General features: G+C 38.6%; 1 protein-coding gene across 1 annotated transcript; it reads right to left on the bottom strand.

Annotated features, from left to right (window-relative positions):
• Positions 1–2,928: 2,928 nt before the first annotated feature.
• hgh1 (HGH1 homolog (S. cerevisiae)) lies at positions 2,929–13,087 on the bottom strand. The gene is made up of 10 exons (XM_034138548.1): positions 12,917–13,087; positions 12,409–12,531; positions 11,481–11,619; positions 11,171–11,308; positions 10,324–10,475; positions 9,401–9,501; positions 9,136–9,234; positions 6,805–6,896; positions 6,604–6,726; positions 2,929–3,878 (listed from the first exon to the last, which is right to left on the bottom strand). The coding sequence occupies exons 2-10, from the start codon at positions 12,516–12,518 to the stop codon at positions 3,660–3,662; spliced, it is 1,173 nt and encodes a 390-aa protein (XP_033994439.1). The 5' UTR covers positions 12,519–12,531; positions 12,917–13,087; the 3' UTR covers positions 2,929–3,659.
• Positions 13,088–13,462: the final 375 nt, after the last annotated feature.

The raw sequence follows: 13,462 nt of genomic DNA, 5'->3' as shown, positions 1-13,462 counted from the left end.
CACGTACTGTGGCCCTTTCTAATTTCTCTAATTCCCCTCCTCGACTCCTATCCTCGTGTCTTAGTCCCGCCCACAGGAGATGCGAACGGAGGAGTCGAGGAGGGGAAGCAACAGGCGGTTAGAGAAATGAGAAATCCTCTCCTCTGAGCAGTCATTTTAAAGAGACGTCCATTGATGACAGGAGGCACAGCCCTCTGTCTGATGGACAGAACTGTGTTCATGATGACTTATATATTTACTTTTAATTCATTCACAGTGCGGTATAATGAGACAATAACCGGCTATATATGCGGGGTCGGACATATATAGCCTACTGCCTACACACACACACACATCGGTATATATTTATACCCCCCCCTCTCTGGTCGCTACAATGAGGAAATGAAATTACGGGCCAAAAGTTGTATTTACAAGTAAGCATAGGACACCAAACCAACTGAGATCCGTCTGTCCGCTGCATCTACGCGCGCGCGCGCACACACACACACACACACACACACACACACACACACACACACACACACACACACACACACACACACACACACACACACACACACACACACACGCACACACACACACACACACACACACACACGGATACAGCCGTTGTGTATTTTATTATGTGAAGCACTAAATGGTTTTAGACAAATATCGACTCTTGTTTGTAGATATCTACTAAACTAAAGCATACAAATAGAGAGAGTAATGTAGGCCTGTTATACTGAGTGATATATATTATACACACTGCTCTGCTTTCTGCACGTTCTCACTGTAAACATCGCGTCGCGATTCAAACAGTTAATAAAATAATATCCAGGGGATGCATGCAGAGCTGTCATTGGCTGAGATAAGTCCGGCCGTGCGTCACGACTCTTTTAAACATCACTGTTGCCGGAAATACATCCGCGGAGGACCCATCAGTGTATCCTCGATTATAGCTCCTCCAGAGAGCCTCCTCGATGCTCGAGGAGGAAATTAGTGAAATGAGAAAGGCCCTGTGTGTGCGTGTGTGTGTTTTGGGGATACACATGAGGAAGTGAAAACAGGAAACCTGAGCATCTGATTGGCTGTCGGGACACACAGTTCCATAGCTGCTTCAGTGACGTCGTGTGCAACAGAAGTCTTCTTTCTTTTCCTTCCTGTCTTCACCCTCCAATGAACACAAAAATGCAGCAGTGTGTTACGTCCCAACATGTACTATGATTCAAGAGCAGCCCAACTGCATTCTCATTACTAACACTAAATAACCTGTTGCTTTTGCATAGACTTTGTTGGAGTTATTGATAAGGAATGACCCAAAGCAGCTAATCCTGAGGCTGAATGTAGAGTGAATTACTCCTCAAAGACAACATTTAACATGGATAAAGCACTAATACATACTTATAAGCTTTGAGAAAGCTACGCAGTTCTGTTTGGAGGTGTTTCTCTTTTCTTTTTCACAGATAAAAGGAAGAATAACATTCTACTCAGGGTTATTAATAACCACGAACTCTAGAAGGAACAAAAATGTTTCAAATACCAAAGCTAAACGTCTCTTGTTCCTTCTCCATGTATGATCTAAGTAATATGTTTCAGAGTGAAGGAGTCCATTTCCTGTAGTAGTCTGGATCTGACCTTGTGTTGATGTGGAAAAACCCACCGAGACGCTGATAAAGAAACACCTGATCAGCATGCAAACACACACTTTTCCATATACTGAAAGAAAGAAGATAAGCAACGGCAAAATGTTCCTCTATACCTGCACTAAAGATAATATGCTTAAAGGAACAAAAATCATTATAATTCCGTACATGTGAGGATCTTTATTTTTAATACAGTAACCCTATTCTCTTGCCCCTAAAGTGAACCTAAACCTATATGCAGGAAGTGAGGACTGGACAAAATGTCCTCCATTTCAAAAAAAGGTCTTAAAAAATGTTGTCACTTTTCCACAGTGTGTCCACTTTTAATAACTTTCTTAAAAGTCTCCTCACTTTCCCCACTTTACTTTTCAGAAAATGTTTTCTGTCTGAAATGGTTTAAACTCAAACTGGTCCTCACAAGTACAGAGAAAAAAGGACATGCAGAGTTGAGTTCTAGTTCCTGGTTTTATCTAGTCTCACTCGTGTAAAGGTTAACGTGTACTGCTCTCTTCTCCCTGCTCACACTTTTTATGTGTTGTTCAAATCATGTGAATGAGGATTCTGACACATAAAACTACAAAACAAAACATGACTTCCACTTACTAGGTGAACATCTTCTGACTGTATGACTTGCTATTGAGTCACATCGTGAGGAGCTTTAATAATTCTTACATTTCACTCTGTTTATTTTCAAGTTAAAGATAAACCTCCGCAGAGGAGAGCAGTGGAGCAGTTAACGGGTTTATCATCAATGTTAGTGTAGAAAAAAGGACTCCGACACCCCCTGCTGGTCATCCCTGTACTTTAAAATATCCTTCAGAGGAGTAACAACTGTCCTGACGTTTGGTGAAAATCTGACCACAAATCAGTGTGAGGCTTTTCGTGTCAGAGCTTCCAAAGATGTGCTTAAAGATGTGTAAAACATTTCTATTTGAGGAAATGTGTCATATCATTTATGTGTAAATGTCATTTAGATTCAAGGTAAAGCTTGAAGATCATGGCAGTTTGATACTGTCACAAAGAGGTGGTATAAAAATGACTTTTCCTAAACGTATAACCTACTTAAAATGCAAATGAAAGAAGTTAGGGATCAAACAGCCATCCCAAGAGTGGAGATCTCCATACTGAGCAAGCCGACACCCCCCCCCCCCCCCCCCCCCCATTACGTAGTGTTAACAATTCACATGGGTCTTTGAAACCATTGTAATACAGTCATCATTCCTGCTAATAATAATAATAATAATAATAATAATAATAATAATAATAATAATAATAAAAACAGATTATTAAACACAACAAAATGGAAGATTAGTGATTTTTATGTTTAAAGACTTTCCTAATGTCACATCCAACTGTAGAAAATGTTTCCGCCCTTGTTATGTGGGACAGTGAAGAAAAAACTTTAAAATAATTGTAATAGTGATTAAAATCACTAATATATGATGAAACCGATTCACTGTGAGAAGCAGAGCGCGTGTCCCTCGTGGAGCTACAACTAAAAACACCTTTTATTAGTATTTATTCTGACCAGTATTTACTACATGAAGTTTTTTACTATAAATGTCAGAAAGCATGGAAAACATCCATCCTAGGTTCTAAAAGCCCAAGCTGTTGTCAGTCTACAACACAACAGAAACACAGGAAATCTCCACATTTGAGATGGCAATTTTTGCTTGAAAAATGATTGAAAAACCATGATTACGTTTTTTTTGTTAAACGTCTAATAGATAAGTCGGGTAAGTTGCAGCTCTAACCGCTCATGCTCACAATATTATTTAAAGGCTTTCAAGAGAAAAATAAATGTTAAAATCCAACACTCTTCTTTTTTATATCATTACGGTACTTACTTTACATTTTCAACTCTAGTTGAGCCCTGCAGCAGTGATAAGTCCTCTGTGGAGCTGAGGATGAACCACAGTGGCTCTCTCAGAGTCCTGTAATGTCTGAATAAAGCTGTAATAAACATTTAACTGTCTGAATGTCAAAAAGCCGTTGCTTAAATAGATGCAGTGGATGAAACCACGTCTGAAAGCTTCATCGTATCAGTCCAGCCTCCTGTTCTTTTTCCGCCCCCTCTGTGTCACTCCTCTTTTTCTTCTCCTCTTCCTCCTCCTGTTTCATCCTCTCCTGCTCCTTCTCCAGCTCCTCCTGTTCTCTGGCGTCTGCCTTCGTCAGTTTCTCCTCCACCTCTTCAGGAATGTCCACCTCCAACAGGTTCTCCATCCCCGGCTCCGGCTCGTCTCCTATCAGCACCTGCAGGGAGGGAGACAGAGGGGAGACAGAGGGGAGATCATGAGACACGGGCATACAGAACCAGAACACTTTAATATCCCGGGGGGAAAGAGGGGTTAGTTACAGTTGCTCCTCTATGATACAAATATGCACATAAACAAAATAAGTTAAAGTAATAACGTGCAATAAAAGATCAAATTAAATAGAATAACAAAATGTATAAAAAAAAAATAGGAAATACAATTATATATGTGCAATCAAAGGATAACATAAAATGGAATAACAATATATTATATAAACATAACAAATTAAGATATTAATGTGCAATAAAAGGATAAAATAAAATAAGATAAACTTATTGTATAACACAAAAAGGGAAAGTAAAAAAAGTGTATTATATTTAGGGATTTTTTTTAAGTGGAACAGAACAAGTTTTAATTATTTTATTGAACAATTATTTGTTTCATTGAAGAACGAAAACAGGAATGTTGAGTTAAATATTACTCGTCTGTGCATGTGATGGAGGAATGCACAGTGCCTGTAGGGGGTGTGGTCTCAATAGCCATGCAGTAAGCAGTGTGCTATGGCATGGATATTCAAGTGTACTGTTTGTTTTAGTCAAGATTATGCTAAAATATACTTTCCCCAACTATATTTAAGTTCCCTATGAAGAGCCAACCTTCAATTTTGAAAATTCCCAGTTTATTCCCATAAATTCCCGTTAATTCCCATGGAAAGTTTCCATCTTTGAAAATTCCCGGAATTTTGCAACCCTAATTATATTATATGTAGTGGTGTGTTAGTATAAAATATACTTAGTTAAAAAAGTATAAAAAAAAAAAGTTCAACTGTCACAAACGTAACGGGAGGGCTATCTCTGTATAAGTTATGCTTTCTGCCCTCCAGCTTCTATTAATTTTGTTTGTTTTTCGGATGTATAAACTGTCTAATTGTTGAAATAGTAGAATAAATAATAAAAAAATTTAAAAAACGTAATTTACACCAGGATACATTTGTATTTTGACTCTTATTCAAAAGAGATTACAAAAAACACACAATAGTCAATTTAGAATGAGGTACACCCATAGACTGTATATATAAAGGTACACCCATAGACTGTATATATAAAAGGTACACCCATAGACTGTATATATAAAGGTACTAGGGATGGGAATTTGAAAGCAAATGTATATTCGAATATTCGACCCCCCCAAAAAACGGTTAACCGAAATGTACATATCCTATAAAAAAAAAAGTTGGGTAAAAAAAAAATGCTAACATTCTTTTTCGAAAAAAAAAAGTTCAATAACTTTTGGAAATAAATACATGTTCAAATAAGTATAGAAACCAAGTCGAATTTGTCAAATGTATTGAACTGCTGATCACAGTTTGACAGCTATAGGCCTACAGCTTTCATGTGCGGAGGCGATTCACAATCAGGCCAGCTGTAGAGAAGACCCTCTCAGCTGGAACGGAGGTTGCGGGTATAGCAAGGTATAGTATGTATATATATAAGTTTAATTTGGCATAGTTTGCACTCTACACCGCACTCACTAACCTGGTCGGAATATTTCCACACATTACTCCTTTTTGACGCCATGTCTGTTGTGTAGGACTCTTCTTAGAGTGTAAATAATTACCGGACTATGACTGGTAAATATGTTGAATACCGGCAAAACTAAATCTCTCCTATCAAAATGTCTATGTACTTTGCCGCCACACACGGTTGCCAAGCAGCGCTTATTGATGTTTAGGCTGGCCACTCATGTGACGCGAGTGTTGACAGGGGGCGGGGGAGCACGCTCATGAACTGTTAGCGCCAGAACCTCGCAACGGCTGCGGAGCGCATTTGCGGCGCATTTGGGCATAAGATGAGGTTTGAGTCTGCGTGATCTGCGTGTAGGGAGGGGCAGCAGCCATATCATTAGCTAGAACTAGCTAGATCTGATGGATTTGGACATAAACGCGAGTGAAGTACCGGACGCGAGAGAGAGAGAGATCAGCACCTGCAGCTCTGCCCGCTGTGAGGGACCGGTGAGCGGAGCAAAACACACCTTTAGACGTCACCTAACACATTTAGCTATGGCACTGTCGTATACATTGAATTATTCAATTTGATAATATGTAATCAACTTAAGCATCCCTCCCAAAAAAAAAAAAAAAAAAAAAAAAAAAATATTCATAACTCATATTCGAATACCTGAATAATTATTCGAATACCTGAATAATTTCGAATATTCGATTAATCGTTCCCATCCCTAAAAGGTACACCCATAGACTGTATATATAAAGGTACACCTATAGACTGTATATATAAAGGTACACCTATAGACTGTATATATAAAGGTATACCTATAGACTGTATATATAAAGGTATACCTATAGACTGTATATATAAAGGTACACCTAGGTAACGCAGCGTAATCCACCACTTTCAAGAATACCTCTTTAACTCATGAGAGTTTGAGGGGAAACTGATTTAGAGAGATGTTGATTTAATTTTACGGTCATTAAAAAAATTAAGTTCTCGCTGCTGTTGAATACAGCTTTTAATAGCAGGCATTTAAACTTGTCATAGAAGGGAAAGCAGGGGAGGATCGAGGGATACAACAAATCTAATTTGGGTGCCAACTTTTTCTAAATAAAGGACATAGAGAAACATTTCAAGAGATTATTCGTTACATGGCATTTTGTATTCTCGTTAATGTATTTGATAGTAAAAACAAGATGATTAACTCTTTCCTACCTCCACAAGTTTCTCACAGGCCGCTGTAACGTGGACATCCGTCTCCCATTTGTGGAACTCCCTCATGATAGGATAAACGCTCTTCTTCTCAAATATGTCCCGACCCGCTTTGGTCGCTGTCAGCTGTAAAAGAGAAGAACAGTGAAACACCAAACATAAAAACATGAGTCTATATGTGCTGTTGTCTTTGTCGTGTTGTACCAGTAGAAGAGTCTCCAGCAGCATCTTCCTGATGTCAGGGTCTTCTTCTCTCTTCTTGTCCTCGGGGAGGTACTGCAGGTCCACAGGCAGACCTGAACAACACCTCTGTTAGAGTCAGTGAGTCTCAAACTGTCTCGCCTGCCTGCCCACTCAGCCCCAAGCCCATTGGTGCAAACTGAACACACAACATGGTAATAGACATTCACAAAAAAAGGGCTCGGTGGTTTAAGAAATGAAAACAACTTTGCACACTTGTCTAATGTAGATATCATTGTTATCCTACGTTAACATTGTAGCTGTAGTAGCATATTAAAGTGTATTCAAATTTTTTATTTTATGTATTCTATAGACTTTATAGAAATACGTTTTTGTAATGTTGATATGTACAGTATATATTTCTTGTGTATTTTGTTTCACTTACTTTCTATGCCTTGATAACTTGCTGTTGTAAAACAAGAGTTTTCAACTTTAGGGTCCATCCATAAACCCTTTGTAAACTTTAGTAAGCGTAACTCTAACAGCTTGAAATACTGCGTTTGTCTGGGACTATTTTCAGCGGCGGATTAATCCCCATTTGGTGTAATAGTATGTAATTGGGACAGCACAAAACAGTGTTAAACATGAGTTTTTTTTTGTATTTGGACAACATTGAGCTCTATGGCACAGAGGAAGAAGATATATCAGGATTTAGATCAGGGGTCTCCAACACGTCGATCGCGAGCTACCGGTTGCTCGCAAGCACTCAATAAGTAGCTCGCCAAGCAAATCCAAAATGTAAAAGATACACACAAAAAAAAAAGGAAATGTAATTTAAAGAATCTACCCTATGCATAAACGAAACCTCAATCATAGCGAACTCTATCTACTTACTACAACTCTATCTATCTAACACCCCTCCTCCCCCCACCCCACAATGAATATCGACCAATCACGTTCTTGCTTGATTTGCGGGACCAACGTTGCAGTCGGGAAGAAAAGCAATGTGGAGCGGCAGCTCACCGCTTCATAAGGAGTTTGACCTTTCCTTCTGGCAGAATCTACACAACACATCAGCCCCATTGAACAGCCTATACAGCACATGAGGGGCAGAGCTTTACTGTGTGTGTGTTGCAACTTGCATATATATGTATTGCACTTGACGCACACACGCATGGCGTCATTTCCACTGGGGACAGGGGGGACATGTCCCCCGCTCTTTTCAAAATCCCGTTTGTGTCCCCCCACTTTACAAATATGTTTATTATTATTTTTTAACGCAAGCCGTCATCGCCACGGAGGAGCACACAGCCTCTGTGAGCGAGACAGACAGACAGACAGACAGATATATAGATAGATAGATAGACAGACAGACAGACAGACAGACAGATAGATAGATAGATAGATAGATAGACAGACAGACAGACAGACAGACAGACAGACAGACAGACAGATAGATAGACAGATAGATAGATAGATAGACAGATAGATAGATAGATAGATAGATAGACAGACAGACAGACAGACAGACAGATAGATAGATAGACAGATAGATAGATAGATAGACAGACAGACAGACAGACAGATAGATAGATAGATAGATAGACAGACAGATAGATAGATAGGAGAGAGAGAGAGAGCTAGGGAGAGCACACCTTTATCTATTTAATATAGATAAAGTAAGAAATCATTCCAATGTGTTGAAAGGGGAGTGATTAGTAAAATATGCATAAATAAAAAGAAAGAATGCTAACTAGGTAACATAAGATAAGAATAAACAAGTTTAAATGATTTGTTATTGGTTGTGATCATATTCTAAAGATGTTTGGATTATTGAAAAGTATACAGCTCCCTTTCATATGAGTGTTGAGAGCTGTATCCATAAATTCATTTTGTGCTCAAAGTGCTCCAGATTGATGCATTTCACTTCAACATTTAAAAAAATATCTTCCCGGGGGTGCATGCCCCCCCGACCCCCCTAGAGGATGTGAGGTCCACCCCCAAATAAAGCAGGTTAAAATAATTAGATTGCATACATTTTCTTTTAGTAAACACTGCAAACGGGTCCCACAGACCCAAACAGCACACAAAGGTTAAAGGTCAGCATATCATAATGTTAAAATGTGCTAAATATATACACTGCAAAAAAAAAAAAAAAGGAGTAAAAGTAGCTTCCGACTTGTTTTATTTTTTGAAAGTAGCCCTCATCCTAAAAAAGGTTGGAGACCCCTGATTTAGATACATACACAATCATTTTTTGTTGTTGGGATTTGTAGAAATAAATATCACCAGACTTGTTCTACGCATAAATGGTAACCTAAATGGACCAGAACAGTTTTCTAATGAGAGCCTCACCGTCGTTTTCTTTCTCCGTCAGCTCCTCTGGTCCGGCCAGCGGCAGCATCAGGAAGGGCAGGATGTCCACATCGTCGCTTAGCAACCACTCATGATGGGCTGCCAGATGACAGAAAGCAATGTTTAATACAGAGCTGTTTAAACGAATGTAAAGAACATTCCCTACATGTGTTCCTGATATATTTTCTTAGAAGCATTTCACTTTTTATATTAGGTAGCTATCAGATCTGCCAGTAATTCTTAATGACGTCTCTCTGTGTCTCACCGTGGTCAAAGCAGCAGTTGCGCAGGGTCCCAACGACCCCCCCCCTCCTCACCACTGATGCCTGGTACTGAGTGTAGGAAAACAACCTCTGGATCACACACCTGCAAAGCAAACACACACAGCTAATTATGACATGCTGCAGCAGCTGTGAGGACAAATGATGTCATTATGGGTACATTTCATTAAATGTACTGTGAATATTAGCGGATTAACGACTCGACTGTCATGAAGCTCTTTGGTTCAGTATGACCCATCAACCAAATGAAAATGATATTTCAGAACTGTGTCTATTTACACATGATGCATTCAAGCACATGTTTAGATGTGGTTCACCTCATGTGTTTGGGTCTTGCAGAGCACAGACCCAAACACACATTTCACTCCAGAAGAAAATAGACTACTGCCTTGTAGCCCATTAACACATCCCTCAACTGTCTACTAGTAGCAGAAAAACATATGAAGTGCATTTATTGGTTAAGCATTTATGAACAAATATATTAGTTTTTGATGAGGACTACATTAAATCCTTTGAAAGGTTTTCACAGAAAGTCATTCCTATTGGATGTTTACTGAGGATTTAAAGAGATTTAATCTCAAATGCTTTCTGGATCTATTGACCTTATGTGGCCCAACCACTTGGACCCATTTCTGTTTCTTTTTCTCAGGTTTTATTTTACATAGTAAACACATAGTAAGCAAATAAAAAGTCGTAACATCCTCATTGATAAAATAAATATCAATCGCATAGCAAGCTTTGTTGGTGGTATATGACAATTTAAATGAGAAACCAAAGCTCACACCAGCTGAAGCTTCAAAACATTTTGGTCTCATCCGTTTCTTCTACACATTTTTTTCGAACCCTAAATTCCCGGCCACAGGTCCTCCTCTGTCAGACCCTCAGTGCTCGTCCTGAGATCACTCACCGGTCCTTGTCCATCATGAAGCTCCGGGCCTCGGGCAGCTGCGTCAGGTTGGACAGCAGAGGACCCAGGTGGTGGAACTTCGCCTTCTTGTTGAAACTTTCAGCGCAGAAGATCTCCACCAGCTTCGCTACACCCACATCCTCCTGCAGGACCTGAGACAGAGAGGAAACACCCGTCAGCACCCTGCAGGGCTCAACCAGGAGCGCTTCATTTGATGACCTGAGAGACTCTGTGGACCTGTACGGGAACAGCTCACTAGGGATGGGTATCGTTAAGGTTTTAACGGTACTACTACTTTTATCGATACAGCTTATTGATCCGGTCCTTTAACGGAACTCTTATCGGTTCTTTTGGAGAGAAAAAACGAGGTAAACTAATTAAACAAATTGTCCCGATTGTGTAGCAATAATACATATGACGTATTTTTTAGATGTCTCTAGTACCGATAAAAAGACCGATAACGTCGGAGCTTAACGGTACCACGGTCTTTAATAATTCAGCCCCAGGGGCCGTTTAATACCGGGGCTCGGTACCCATCCCTACAGTTCACTGCAATATGATAAGTGCATTTACAATGTCCACACTAACAGACAAAGAGGCCTTAAAGCTGTGAAATGTGAGGGTGTTGTTTGGACATTTTAAACCCCTTTGCGCACACTTTCCATACATCCCCATTTACGCAGACTTTGCCTGATTTAACTACCCATAGTTCATAGCGCTGTGATGTTTTAAAACCAGCCATAAAAACAAAAACAATAGACACATTAACTGATGTTTTGATACATATTGTGCATTTAAAAAATATTGCTCCCCTGATTTGAACATTTTAAACGTTTAATCAACAAACCTTGAACATGATCTTGCAGGTCTTGAGATGGCGGGTCAGGTTGGACAGGATGCTGCAGATCTGATCTGAAAACACAAACTCAGGATCCAGAACCTTCTTCAACATCACCTGAAGAACTTTGATATCTGTCAACAAAACCTGCGAGAAACACAAACAGAAACACACACCTGTAAGACCGCACATATCACAGCTCAGTTAATACATGTGCATTGTTATATCCTGCACACATTGTTTCTTTTATCAAACAGTTGAGCTACTTATGAATAATTCATCACTAATAGGTGAATTTAGACCGGGCTCTGCTGATCACCTGGTGCAGAGTCTCGTCAGCAGACAGGTTGATGAGGGTGAAGTAACAGTCTTTCGCAATAGCAATAGAGGGGTCAGAGGTCAGAGCAAACAGGGCAGTAATGATGTCCGGTTTGGTGCGGAGGAAGCGGCAGCCATCCCTGAAAACAAACATCAAAAAAGAAAAGATGGAGAAATCAGCAATATAAAGTATAAAGTATATATATATATATATATATATATATATATATATATATATATATAAAGTTTTATATAAAGTATTTTATGTCATATTTAGTCAGGGTGATCCTACTTTCTTTATATTTCCTTTCCTTTATATTACATACTGTGATGACATACCACACATCTGTAATGTGCGTCATGCTCATAGTTAAGTAATGAAATGGTAACACACCGTGAAGCATCTCTCCTGTGACAGTGGAATGCAGTAGACAAGCTGTGCTGAGTCTTGTCTGGAATCATTTAGTGTTACAACGAAGTGGCCAAAATAAGAATCACCCACCATTGATGAATGGATAGAAATATATATATTGAATAAATATTATGGAAAGTTTTTCCTTTTCCTGCAAGTCCAAGAAGATTTTTGTTTTCTGAATTTAAATAAATTAGATTAAGTGCAATAAAGACTTTTTCTGAGTTTGTCAAACATAAACAAGTGAGAATTTAATGCGAGTCATATTTGTTTTTTTATATTTTTGGATATATAATCGATAAAAAGAAAGTAATTTAAATAATACAAATCTAATATTATAAAAACATTTGAGCTAGACTGTAAAATGGAATTAAATGCATTTAAAAAAAAAGATGTAATATGTGAAATGACTGTGTAATAGATTATATTCAAAATATAAAAGAACATTTAAAAAAGAAAACATGAATCATTGATATCATCATCATCATCATTATCATCATCATCATCAGCCTCCTACCGGTTTCCAGAGAGTCCCAGGATGTAGCTGGTGGTGTGACCTTTGACATCGGGACGTGCTTCAGGGGTGAGGAAGGAGAGCAGCTCTGCAGCCTCAAAATCACTCAGCATCTTCAAACGGTTTCTGATTTAAGACACAAAACCAACACCAGCCATCAGCTTGGACAACACTGCAGCATAGAGTTACACAACTAATGACAGCACTTATTAAAACCAAACTCCTCAGTTTAGAAATCTATAACATTAGATCTTCAGATCCTTGACACAACAATGTCAAAGTACTGCTGGGTCGGGCTGATATGCCCAACATGTATAGATATGTCATTTCATATCTCAAAAACAATACAAACGGGCTCTCGGGATAGAGGTTCGTTAGTCCTGTTGGATACATACAATGTTACCTACAGCAGCTTGTGTTTAATCATTTAATAACGTTTTGATAAAGTCGTGTGCTCTCTTCTACGCTGAAAATAATAAAGACGTTTTTAAAATAAATAAAACTATCTTACCTTTAACCAGCTATAGTACTTATCGACTGTTGATATGGCAGTTTAAACTCATTTATATCACTTAACTAACATTACAAATGTTTACAGTGGTGATACATGTGGACACCACAGACATTCTCTTCCGGGTTATCTTGCTCGGTTTCCCTTTCCAGCAGTTTAAATAGCACTGAGGACGCTGCTGCCCCCTCGTGTTGAATACAGGTAACTACAGGTAACTACAGGTGGTGCTCTTCCACGTGTTCATAATGTACAAAGAAACCCATAAATAAAAAAAAACAATAAGAAAGACACAAAAGAAGGAACAATTACACTTTACATGGATTACATTGTACAGTTATTATATATAATAACTTACATGTTTTGCTGAATTCCCTTCTTTCTTGTCTTGAATGTTTTTCCTTGTTGATGTTGCAAATGGAGTAGCAAAAAAAAACAAATTCACACTTCATCCAACAAAGAAGTATTGTATCGTATCATATTCATATGTCATAATAGTTTTTCTTGTTTTCAACATAAGTTAAGATGCTGCTTTGTTGATTTAATTGA

The sequence above is a fragment of the Trematomus bernacchii genome, unplaced genomic scaffold, assembly GCF_902827165.1.
Source record: "Trematomus bernacchii unplaced genomic scaffold, fTreBer1.1, whole genome shotgun sequence".
Classification (NCBI taxonomy): Eukaryota; Metazoa; Chordata; class Actinopteri; order Perciformes; family Nototheniidae; genus Trematomus; species Trematomus bernacchii.
This window is presented reverse-complemented; position numbering and strand designations above follow the sequence as displayed.

Coding starts and splice junctions, on each gene's coding strand:
- hgh1 (XM_034138548.1), bottom strand. CDS start 12,518: ATGCTGAGTGATTTTGAGGCTGCAGAGCTGCTCTCCTTCCTCACCCCT. Junction 10,476..11,170: donor CCTGCAAGATCATGTTCAAG/GTTTGTTGATTA, acceptor TCTCTGTCTCAG/GTCCTGCAGGAGGATGTGGG. Junction 9,235..9,400: donor CAACTGCTGCTTTGACCACG/GTGAGACACAGA, acceptor GTCATCTGGCAG/CCCATCATGAGTGGTTGCTA.